Genomic DNA, 13424 nt, shown 5'->3' on the forward strand with positions numbered 1-13424 from the left:
GGATTATTATTATTAAATCATGTGCCAATTTAGGTTTTCCAGATGATGTGAAAAGCAACATGAGTAGTATTGAGGGGAGTAATAATAATGTTTTTGTTTTGTATTTTTCGTTTTTTTCACTTTGGCACATTTCTTGCTGTGCTGTTTATTTAATCAAAAATACATTAAATTTAATTTAAAAATTTGTTTAAAAATAAAATATTATAATTTCATTATTTTTTTTTTACTTCAAAATTATTATTTCATTCACAGAGAGGAGAGAGATGTGAACAAAAAACGAATCTGAATTTGTTCCAGTTTTTTTGACTGCTGTCAGTTTCAGTTTCATTTTTTTTTTTTTTTGTTTTTTGCTTAGCCACCCCTCACATTGAAATGTTTATTATTTTCTTATATTACTTTTTTTCGTTTTCATTTCAAACTTTTTTTTTTGTTTAATTATTTCCCCCAAAATTTTTGAAAGTGCAAAAAAAAAAAAAAGAAAACGTTTAATGAAACAGAAATATGTTTAAACAAATCAGTTCCTCTTATGGCATATCCCCTCACACGAAAACCACAAAAAAACCTGAAAAGTGTAGTTCTCATGAAATCATTTATTTTTATTTCCATTTTTCAATTTTTGTTTCATTTTTTTTTTATTTTTTCTCCAGCCATAATGAAATGTTTTCATTTCATTTTATTATTATTCGCTGGAAGCACCAAAAATCACCCACCCACAATTTGATTTGTAAATTGCTATTCATGGATACTTCATCGATTGTCAGACAAAAAGAAACCAATCATCAATTTTTACATCATTTGGTGGCCTTGGTAAAGTGAATTATTTCAATTTAATAGATGTTGAATATATTTTTGTAATGTTTTTTTTTTTTCATTTCAAAAAAAGTGAGATTTTTATTGAATTTTCGTGTTTCGAAAAACATACATGGTCATATGGAGCGTATAAGTAATATGAATACCAGATAATGGGGTGGCGTATGATATATTTTTATTTAAAAAATATGAATACTAAAATAAAAAAAATGCCAATATTTATGTTGAACATTCGTAATATTAATACATGGTATTTGTATTAATATTAGGATCGATTGAAGGAACGATCAAGGATCGATTGAAGGGAAAATTGAAATAAATAAAATAAAAAAATTAATAATCGCGATAAAGATACACTTACCCTGCCTTTTTATACTATTATGGTTTACATAGGACGCTGTTTAGTGTCGGGAGGGATTTACTTTTTTTTTAATAATTTTTTAAAATTGCCGTCTTCAGATGTTATTGAATTGTCGTTGTTCGAAAAAGATACCTAGTCGTATGGAGCGTATAAGTAATATTAATACCAGATAGTGGGGTGGCGTATGATTTATTTTTATTTAAAAAATATGAAAACTAAAATAAAAAAAATGCCAATATTTATGTTGAACATTCGTAATATTAATACATGGATGTTATTGAATTTTTGTATTAATATAAGGATCGATTGAAGGAAGGATCAAGGATCGATTGAAGGGAAAATAGAAATAAATAAAATAAAAAATTAATAATCGCGATAAATATACACTTATCCTGCCTTTTTTTACACTATTATAGTTTACATAGCATGCTGTTCAGTGTCGGGAGGGATTTACTTTTTTTTAATAATTTTTCAAAATTGCCATCTTCAGATCTTATTGAATTTTCGTTGTTCGAACAAGATACATGGTTATATGGAGCGTATAAGTAATATTAATACAAGATAGCGGGGTGGCGTATGATTTATTTTAAATATAATATTTATAATACGTGGTAAATAATATTAAAATAAAAAAAAAATTGATAACATTTTTGTGGAAAACTAATTATAAAATGTTAAATAATTGTACCAATATTTGGAAGAATTTATGTGGAAAATTTTTCGCCAATTCGTGGACACCTTCACACAATTTTGTTTCGATTTCACTACGAATACAGCATCAGAATCTGAAACTTGTTCAGAATTTCCTTCCGAATTCGGAAAAAATTCGGAACACTTTGTAAGCTGCATATTGAAAATTTTCCCATTAAAGTAAATCAAAGTGGAATTGCTATCACTTCGAAACATCATCCTCTATAAACAAAAGGTGAATGAGTCTCTTACATCCCCCTTCAGATGAAATGCGTCCAAAACTCTCCTGACAATCTCATAATAAACCACGACATTTATATATGAGGAGTAAGAGGAAATAACGCCACCCAGTGGGAAATGGCAACACTAAATAAGCAAGGACTCCAACTACAACACAAACTCCTTCAAGGGGGCGTTATATCTAGGAAACTATAGATGGCAGCCCAATCACATAGGGCAGTTTACAGCATCAGTTAATTAGCTGACCTACACTTTTTATAAAAAAAAAAAAAAACGTGGGCCTTTATATTAGTATATAACATTTTCGTTTGAGAACGAAAATTTTTTTTAGAATATTTACATAATCTTTCCTGTAAAATGTTCAAGACCTACGCGAGGTCTAAAAATGTTTACAGTAATATTTTGGTGGACCTCTAAGGTCTCAACAATTTTTAAATATTGGTGTTACAGTAATATTTTCGTATACCTCTGAGGCCTGAAACTTTTCATTTCATAGTGGGCATCTCTACTTCAGAAGTTTTTAAATTATTTTAGCAAATGTTGGTGGGCTTCTGATAACCAAAAAAACTTTACAAAAAATTTTCATTTATTTAAAATTGTATTAAAAAATGCCATGGAGTTCCTAGTTCTTCCTATTTCTATAGAACATTTTCATTGCCCTCTGAGGTCTACATATTTTTATTAATTTTTTTCTTCAATTTTTTATGGACGCAAAAACAAATTGTTACAGCAAAATTTTAATGGGACTCCGAGTTCTCAAAGTTTTAATGTTTCTTCTTCATGTGGGGTTCTGAGGCCTAGAAAAAAATAATTGACATTTTTCTTTGTTGTCCAAAGCCCACATCCATCCCTTAGAGTGACCTAAATATTTTCTTTTGAAACATTGTGGGCCTCTGATACTTACCGTCTTTCTGAGAATTTCAAATTCGTGATTATCTGAGGCTTACTATAGAAAATTTTCCATCCCAACAAATCTTTATATATATTCGAAAATATATTTTCTACAGAGGAACCTCACATAATTTAATATCTAGAATCCTCAAACGACCATCGCATTTTTTGACAGACTAATAATGTCCGGATTTTTCTTCTAAATATAGAACACAGGAGGAACGTTCTTAAATGGTCTTCTATAACCGAATATGTTCAAGAGGCTACCAATTGGCACGAAAAAATAACCTAACAGAATACTTTCAAAAGTCTGAAATATTTCTATAGGCCTTTTACAGGTGGAATACCTTTCAGAGATCTATAGATTAAACAGTTTTATTCGAAAAATATATCATTAGGCTCTAAAGAGTAAAAATAAAATCTGTGTATTAAAAAATAAACTATTGTCCAATATGACGTATGAGTGATATTACAATACTCCTGGGACGTATTATTTTTATTTCGATATAAACTGCAAAAATCAATCATACGTATGATACCCCAAAAAGAAATCTTTTTATAATTTTTAGAACCATTGTAAAATTTTTTCAAAAATCCCTCATGAAGCTCTGAACAATTTTCATGCATCTCAATCCAGAAATAAACCTTTTTCAGTCTCGTGCTCTGTGACGTATGACTGTTAATAATTTTAATGTTACTGGTGGGAGCGTATAATATTTATTTGTGTACACATAACAAAAATCCATCACACGCACAATTCTAATTCTTATAAAAAACTAAATTTTTTTGATATTTCTTTTAATTTTTTAACAAATTTCGTATATTGAAATTAATTAGAAATGACATGGGTCATTATTTTCTCTTGTTATTTTTTTGCATTTCTCAGAATTGTAGCAATTCTGAAAAATTCAGGTATTAACAGACAAAAAGGTGAATGTATTTTTTATGTGAAAAAATATTTTTCAGATGGCGTTGAGCGAACAACAACAAGAAAAAAATTACAAAATTAAATCATACTTTTTCATTGTTGTCGTTTTTTGTTGTTGTTCACTTTTTATAAAAAAAACAACACATTTTGGCAGCGGTAAATAATGGCATTATTTTTTTCTGTATTTTTTTCATAAATTATCAAGTCTTTCCCATGTGCCATTGTTAACATGAGATTGTATTGTTTTTATTTTTTGTAAAAAGAGAAATATGATTATTATTACATTTGCAAAAAAAAAGAATGTACCATATTATTATCACACACACACACATATAAGTATGCATTTATGGTATGATACTTACATACATATGTTGTTCATTATGATGGATGTATAAATGTCTTTGTTTTCACTTTTTCTTTATTTTTTTTTTTTTTTTTGTTGTTTCTTGTTTGGGTTGTTAACACAGATTTGTACTTAAGATTTTTTTCTTCCGATTTTTTTGTGGAAACACAGAAAAAATTGTTTCATTTGCTTCTTCTTCTTTACAGCAAAACATTTTACATTCAAAGTAGATGCTGATGATGATGAAGACGGCAACGTCATCTTCTGACGACGATGCCTAGACATTGTACTTACGATTTCGGTGTGTGTATCTCAATGTCGTCGAGACGCCATATGTGTATAGGCGCACATACACATGTATGTGATGTGAATCTACACACACACACAAGTATTCTTTTTTTTTTTTTTTTTTTTTGGCACTTCAAAAGCCATTAGTCCACACCACTTCATCACACCAAAACACAAACAACAACAAAAAACATCATCAGCATCAGCATCTTTACGCTTCTAAGATGTTCGTTCGTTCATTCAGACGCACTGAACCAGCCAACCAACCAACCGACCGCGTCCAAGCATAGAACATATGCTGATGTTCGTTCGTTGGCTTGTTCGTTCGGTCTTGTTCCATTCATTTTTTCTTTGGTTAGGCACAAGCCAAGGCATTCTGCCAACCAAACAGCCACTCTGCCAGCCAGCCCGCCATTCACTCATGAAAATAAAAGTGTTAACAGAAATTTAATGTCTTTTGATGTTGTTGTTGTTTTAAATGTTTTTATTTCGAAGGAAACATTAAAATGAGAATAGAAACTGTTAATTGGGGAGCCAGGGTGAAGGGTAGAGGGAAAAATCAGACCATTTTTTAGTGTACAACAAAATAATCTTGGATTCCAAAAATGAACTTGTGGGAGCAGAAAGTCACCTTAAAATTTTTTTACGAAACATTATTTTCTAAAGATAATGAGGTATTTTCCAGTCTTGCGATTTTTTAGGACTTCTATTTACTTGGCCTTGATAAAATCTTATACAAATTTTGGAGATCATTCCGTCATTATAATTATTGCCGAGATTTTTTAATGGGCAGGATATTTCATATATGTCGTGCATGGACAAAGGATCTTTAAGAGGTCCTCGAAGGTCTTCTACGCCGCTTATTTACAGAAATATCATTTGGGCGAACTTTTATGGTCTTTCGGCCGAGAAATTACCCTCAAAAAACATTGTAGGTCCTTTTCCAGGTCCTCTGTATGTTAAAAAGCCTACAAGAACGATCGTTTTTTATGTTAATTCAGAACTTTTTTTTATAAAAATAATCTAAAAAAATTTATAAAAATTAAAAAAAAATGGAAAATGCTTCTGAGGCCTACAAAAACTTATAGAACATTTTTAGTAGACGTATGCCTGCGAGGATTATAAAATTATATGGAAACATTTTCCCTAGACCCCCGAAGCCTATAAAATTTAATTTTTTTTATTCTTGGAGGCCTATAGAACGTCACCGATGCATCTATTTATTTTTAGAAAAATGTCCATTGGTCCCTGATGCCTCTACAATTTAAGACAAAATTTTCATAGGCCTCCTATGCCTATAAAATCTTATAGAAACATTTTCATAGGCCTCTGTGAAAATTGTTCAAAAGCCTACGAGACCTATAAATTCTTTTAGAAAATTTGTCATAGGCCTCCGAGGCCTATAAAATCTTATAGACATTTTTTCATAGGCCTTTGAGGCTTATACAATTTTATTGGCCTCCCTGACCTAAAAAATTGATAAAAAAAAACATTCTCTCTTGGCCCCCGAGGCCTATAACATTTTGTAGAAAAAATTCCCTTGGCCTCCGAGGCAAATAAAATTTTATAGACATTTTTTTCGAATCCTAGAAATGTTTTCATTAGCCTTTAAGGCATACAAAATTCTATAAGGAACTTTTTAATAGGCCTCCTCCGAGGCCCATACATTTCTATAAAAACATTTTCATAGAACTCCCGGGCCTTTGACATATAAAATGTTTTTATATCCTTCCGATGCCTAAAAAATTTTATAGAAAATTTTTCATAGGCTTCGAGCCCTTTAAAATTTTTTAAAATGTTTTATAGGCCTCCAAATCCTAGAAATTTTCCTCCCTGACCTAAAAAATGTATAGAACATTTTTCAATGGCTTCCGAGACCTAAAAAATTTTGTAGAAAACTTTTCATAGGCCTTCGTGGTCAATAAAATTTTATAGACTTTGTTCATATCCCTAGAGAAATTTTTCATTAGCCTTCAAGGCATACAAAATTCTATAAGAAAATGTTCATAGCCTTTCGATGTCTAACATATGTTATAGAAAATTGTTTATAGTCCCCTGAGACCTATAAAATTTTATAGAAAATTATTCATAAAACTCTGTGGCCTCTGAAATGTTGTAGCAATTTGTTCATAGTCCTCTGATGCCTATAAAATGTTTAAGACTATTCTTCGTGGACGCCGCAGGGCTACAATATAGAATATAGAAATATCTTCGAAGAACTCTGAGGTCTAAAAATTTCTGTAGAATTTTTTCATAGACTCCTGAAATCTACATATCTTTATAAAAAGAATTTTGTTGACCTCCGAGCCTTGTAAAATTTTACTGTAAATTGTTCGTCGACCTCGGAGGTATAGAACATTTTTTTAGATCTACATCTAAGATCTAAAAAAATCTATAAAAAATTGTTCGTTGGCCTACAAAATTTTATATATACATTTTTCGTAGACCTCCGAGTCTACACAATTTTGTATATGCAATGGTGATCCTTCTAAAGGTCCTTCTAAATGTCACCTATCGAGAAACAAATTTATTTAGAGTTCTCTTACATAGACATAAGTCCGTCTAGGTGCACTTTATTGTCAAAGTAGCTTCAAAACCATCTTAGACCCTTGTGGAGGTCCCATATCATTTGACCTCTGAAAGTTAAGCACTTACCAGGCATTTATTTTTTTTTTATAAAAATTGATCGCAAATCTCTGATCCCAATTTAAAATGTTTACAGAATCTGCCAATATTTTGTAGGCCCTTGATACCTACATATTTTTTCAAAACAATTTCCATCTGCTTGGAATTTTTACAGACATTATTTTCTAGACATCTGAAACATCCTGGTTTAATAGTTAATATTTAGTTGCATCTGTAGTCAACACATTATAATAGAAATACGTTTGGTTAACCTTTTAAGAGCAACAAAACAATTGACCGAAATTTTTTGGATGGTCTCTGATTCCGATATAGTTTTACCAATATATTTTCATGGCTTTCTGAGACCTTGAGATGTTCATGTACATTTTTTCGGTGGTCCTTACGTTCTATAATTTATATGAAATATTTCGAAAAGGTTTGGGGCTCAAATGTTTTTTGTTTTATTTTTATGGAACGTATGATTAATATTTACAAATATACCAGCCTGTAAATCATACGCCATCACTAAAATTGTAATTAATAACAGTCATACGACACCGGTTACGAAATTCAGAAATTAAATTTTCCAATGACTTGGATGAAATTGTTATTCTTTGGAAATGTTGAAAATGTATTTTTTTAAATATATATATTAATTTATTTATATATGTATATTAATTATTTTTCAATATTTTATTCGATTTTCGCTTAATGAAAACTTTTCAGCTTCCAAGTGGAGAATTTTGGCTACCACTACCACCTAATATTTACTTTATTATAATTCAGAATTCAATTTCCCTCTTATTTAATTCCACACAATTATACAATTACTAATAAATTCATTTCATTTTTTTTTCTTTTCTATTTCCAGGTGCTGGTGAATCGGGCAAAAGTACAATTGTTAAACAAATGAAAATTATCCACGAAAGTGGGTTCACTCCTGAGGATTTCAAACAGTATAGACCGGTTGTTTACAGCAACACAATACAATCATTAGTTGCAATACTTAGAGCAATGCCAAATCTTAGTATTCAGTTTAGTAATAATGAAAGAGAGGTAAGTACGCACAAACACACACACATAGATATTTTTTTTCTTTTTCCCCATCCCTCCTTCTTCATTTTCTTCTTGAAAACATATTTATCTTTTCCTTATTTGTTTTTTCTTCCACTTTGAAAGTATGCCAAGTTTATGCAAAAATAAAAAAAGAAACCCAAAGACTTATGCTCTATTAATATTGTGTAAAAAGTAATACTAGGTCAATGGAACGGCGCACGAAAAAAAATGAGGGCGGTGTTTTATTTTAATTCTTTTTTGAAAATAGGAAAATAGGATTTTTTTCTTAAAATAAATAAAAATGACAAATTGTTATGTTGATGGGAAAACTGTGGTGATTTTTCATTTTTGGTGTGATATTTATTTAAAAAATATGCTTTTGTTTTCGATTTTTTGACAAATTAGGAAAAATTAAATAAAATCCTCGGGGACGGATGATTATTATTAATTACAGAAGAGTGTGGGGGGCGTATGGTTATTATTTATATGTGACCGTATTTAAATTCGTCATACGACTTCTCTTCGGTTTCAGAGGTCTAAAGGAGCTATTTAAAAAAAATGTTATAGGTTTTCGATGTCTATAAAATTGTATAGAAAATTTGTCAATTACCTGACATTTTACAGATTTTTTTTTTAGATTTTTTTGACTTCATATTTTTTTAGACAAATTTTTATAAAACGGCATATACATTAGAACTTTTTATCGGGTTAACCTACTTTATGAAGATTTATTTGACATATATTGAAAGGAATTGACAATTGAAACCCACTGGGTTAACAAAATCCGGTTTTATGTAAACGTACTATAAGTCTCCGAGTTTTATAATATTTTATAGAAATCATTTTCCTTGGCCTCCGATGTCTATAGAATTCTTTAGAAAATTGTTCATAGGCTTCCGATGGCTGTAGAATTTTATTACAAAACGTTGATGGGTCTCATGGGGGCATTCGAGATCTATAAAATTTGAGGCGTAGATAATTTTATTTAGAAAAAATGTTTAGGCCTCCGAGGTATAAAAAATGATTTTGAAATATTTTCTAAGATGCCAATACAATTTTATAGAAACATTTTCGTAGGCCTCAGAGGCCTATAACCCTCCTATGCGTATTGAATTCTGTAGAGAATTTTTCATAGGCCTCCTAGGCCTACAACATTTTGTAGAAGATTTACCATAGGCTATGGAGGCATATAAAATTGTAGAGAATAATTTTCATTGCCTCCGAGGCCTATACAATTTTATGGACAATTTTTCATAGGTCTCTCCAAAGCCTATAAAATTGTATAGACTAATTATCTTTGGCCTCTGCGGCCTATAAAATATTGGGGAAAAATTTTCAATTTTTGAAGAAAGACCTCTGAGACATATATAATTTTATAGAACATTTTTCCTAAGCCTCCCAGGCCTGCAAAATGTTATAGACAGTGTCATAGGCATTTGCGGTCTTTGAGTCCTATAAATTTGTATATTAAAATATTCCTATGTTTCCGAGGCCTATAAAATTTTATAGAAAAATTGTTTTCATGTCTCCAAGGTCAATTTTATAGAAAAAAATTTAATATGGCTCTGAAACCTTTACAATTTTATCGCAATCGTTCATATACCTCCGGGATCTAAAAAAAAATATCATAGGCCTTTTGGGCCTATGCCTCTGTGACCATAGGTCTCTGTGACCTATGCAGTTTTTAAGATAGATTTTCATAGGCTCCCGGGTTCATAACCCTCCAAGGCCTTTACAAATGTACAGAAAAGTTTTCATAGACCTCCAAAGCCTATATAATTTTATCAAACATAGGCCGAGGCCTTTGAAATGTCAAAGAGAATTGCTCGTAGGTCTAGAAAATTTTTCAGAGGCCTTCGAGGCCCATACTATTTTATAAAACATTTTTGATAGATCCTGATGTCATAGAAATGTTTTCATTGGCCTCAGAGGCCTACAAAATTTTATAGAAATTTTTCCATAGGTCTCCGAAGCAAATTCATTTTTCAGAGGTCTGCGAGGTCTAAAAATTTTTTTAGAAACATTTTCATAGGTGTCAATAAAACTCCGAGGGCGGCAATACTTAGTGTAGTCCTATTTCTTATCTCAGAACCCCACGTTTTCTTTCTCATACGAAGTTTTTTATTTATTTACTTTTTCAAATAATTAATCCTTCTGTTTCTCTCCTTCCAGAATGATTCCAAAATGGTATTCGATGTGTGTTCACGCATGCACGACACTGAACCCTTCTCAGAGGAACTTTTAGCTGCCATGAAACGGCTATGGCAAGATGCCGGTGTTCAAGAGTGCTTCTCGCGTAGCAACGAATATCAATTAAACGATTCAGCTAAATAGTAAGTAGTCGTAGTAGTAGCATATTACAACAAATACCACAACAACAATTTACATAATTTGCATTTACAAACCCATTTACACCTTGACTGGTGTGGCTTTCCATTCCACACAATATTATTGGGTCAAGGTGGTGATCAGAGATTTTTGTCTTGGTGATAATTTATTCAAAACATTTCGGTTTCTTTGTATTTTTGTCGGAGATAAAAGTTTAAATCTTTTGTTTCAAACTTTTGTATTGAGAGTAATAAAAAACATTTTGAAAATGGGCCTGTAACATTTTGTTTAGTTTTGTTGTAAAAAATACAACAACAACAACATAGAAATAGTTGTAAATAATCGGTGAATGGGAAGTGTGAAATATATAACAGCGAGTTTTTATGTTGAAAAGAAAAAATTGAAATAATTGAAAATATTAGAGATTTTTTCGAGAAAAATCTAAAATCTATATATATATTTTTAATCAGACTCTGGAGGTTATAAAATTGTATATATAACTTTTTATAGCCCTCAGTACCCTTAACTATTGTACAATAGCCTCCGAGAACTTTTTTAGCTTTTTCTTGCTTTTATAAATTTGTCACGATATGCTCAGAGACCTATCATAATCTACACCATAATGTGATACAGGGTATATATAGCTAGCAGGGTATTTCCAAAGCCCTTCGAGACCCATAAAAGTTTTTTCGTGTGTCACTTAAGCCCGTAGTCCTCCGAAGCCTCAAATAATTCATAGATCTACGCAGCCTTCAAGCTTTGATAGAAAAATGTTCATATGGAATTTTTTTTCTATAAAATTGTATAGGCCTCGGAGGACCACGAAAAGTATTCTATATAAAATAAAAGTATTGTAAAGAATTTTTCATAGGTCTCGAGGTCTAGAAGATTTTCAGTAGCCCTGCGTCATAATTTTTTTTTACTAATTTTTTTTAAAGCGCCATTTTTCATTGACCTCTCAGCTTTACACAATTTTGCAGAAATCTTTTCATAGCCCTCTGAGGTCTTTAAAATTCCATATCCTTTTTTTAAGCATTTTCAAAGACCTCTGATGCATATAATTATTTGTATAGGCCTCCGAGGCCCGTAACATGTTATAGACAATTGTTCATAGGCCTTCGGGGCCTAAAAAATTGTATAGCATATCATTCTTAGGCCTTACAATTTTATTCATAGTCCCCCGATTCCTATAAACTTTTAGCCCCCAACGCTTGTTCTATATTATAGAAGATTTTTCATAGGTCCCCTCAGACCTATAACATTTTATAAACAATTTTTTATAGACCTCCGAGATCTATACAATTTGATTGAAAGTTTTTCGGACATCCGCAGGGCCTAAAACATTTTAGAGAATATTTTTCATAGTCCTAAAATACATAGACAATTGTATATATATTTTTTCATTAGACTCTGAGGCCTGTATTTTTTTTTCATATGCCGCCAAGGCCTATAAAAACCAGTAAGGAAAGTAGTAAAGTCGGACGACACCGACTACATGATACCCTTCACCACTTTCGATATATTCAACAGTTGAATCCTAATAGACGTCGCATTTTTAAAGGACCACTAAAGTGAAATTTGATCCATAAACATGTCATTCTGCAACCGATACTAAATTTTTCATTTGGTCAGGTATAGAAGCTATATCTAAATCTGAACCGATTTTCACGAAACTTAACACACACCATTTTAGACCTAATTCATTACGCTGCGCCAAATTTGGTGCAAACCGAAAGATACATAGGGTCTTTGGTACACCATTTACATTAAATCGGACGAAAATATATATATGGGAGCTATATCTAAATCTGAACAGATTTTCAGGAAACTTAACACACACTATTCTAGATCAAATTCATTACGCTGTGCCAAATTTCGTGCAAATCGATGGATATATAGGGACTTTGGTGCACCATTTACATTAAATCGGACGAAAATATATATGGGAGCTATATCTAAATCTGAACCGATTTTCAGGAAACTTAACACACATCATTCTAGACCTAATTCATTACGCTGTGCCAAATTTCGTGTAAATCGAAAGATATATAGGGTCTTTGGTACATCATTTACATTAAATCGGACGAAAATATATATGGGAGCTATATTTAAATCTGAACCGATTTTTCCCAATTTCAATAGGGTCCGTCCTTGGGCCAAATAAGTGACATATGCCAAATCTCATCAAAATCGGATCATAAATGCGACCTATACTTTGTTCACAAAAGCACATGGACGGACGGACGGACATGCGTAAATCGACTCAGAAAGTGATTCTATGCATATCCTCCTCGATTCAAACATATGCACAAAGACAAAATACCCTGTACCACCACAGTGTGGCGAAGGGTATAAAAATAGAAAATGCCTCTAGGACCTATAAAATGTTAAAGAAAATAATTCGTAGGGTATAAAATGTTATAGAAAACCAGTGAGAGGAGCAGTATAGTCGGACGGGGCCGACCATATGATACCCTACACAACTTCCACGAAAATATTACTTTCTGTAGTTCTATATTCTGAGCTTGGGCAATATTTCGCGATATTTGCACCCTCTTAACCGATTAGAGGTCAACAAATATTACTTATATTCAGTACATCTCTTCTAATTACCTGTACAGATTCCCTTCACCGTTGGTTGTGTTGTTATGTTCGGCTTTCAATTGTGGCGATGTCTTGACCATACCTTCATCCTCATGGAAAATTCCAAAGTGATCAGGGCTATATTTTCGCCCTCTATTGGTCTATAACGTGTTTACAAATTATAATGGACAGACGGACGGACGGACACACATGTCTTGATCAACTCAGCTAGTCGAGTTATGACGATCGGTATACATAAAGGTGGGTCTAGGACCAATATT

General features: G+C 31.7%; 1 protein-coding gene across 2 annotated transcripts in view; it reads left to right on the forward strand.

Annotated features, from left to right (window-relative positions):
- The window catches only part of LOC133335493 (G protein alpha o subunit), an 86008-nt gene that overhangs the window by 39743 nt on the left and 32841 nt on the right, over positions 1 to 13424 (forward strand). For both annotated transcript variants that reach the window (XM_061543767.1, XM_061543766.1), the window contains exons 2-3: positions 8048 to 8232; positions 10405 to 10565. In XM_061543767.1, coding sequence (XP_061399751.1) covers positions 8048 to 8232; positions 10405 to 10565 — 346 coding nt within the window. The remainder of the gene's footprint in view (positions 1 to 8047; positions 8233 to 10404; positions 10566 to 13424) is intronic.

The sequence above is a fragment of the Musca vetustissima genome, unplaced genomic scaffold (genome assembly GCF_032173495.1).
Source record: "Musca vetustissima isolate MV318-11 ecotype Yass unplaced genomic scaffold, APGP_CSIRO_Mvet_v1 utg9639, whole genome shotgun sequence".
In the NCBI taxonomy this organism is placed as follows: Eukaryota; Metazoa; Arthropoda; class Insecta; order Diptera; family Muscidae; genus Musca; species Musca vetustissima.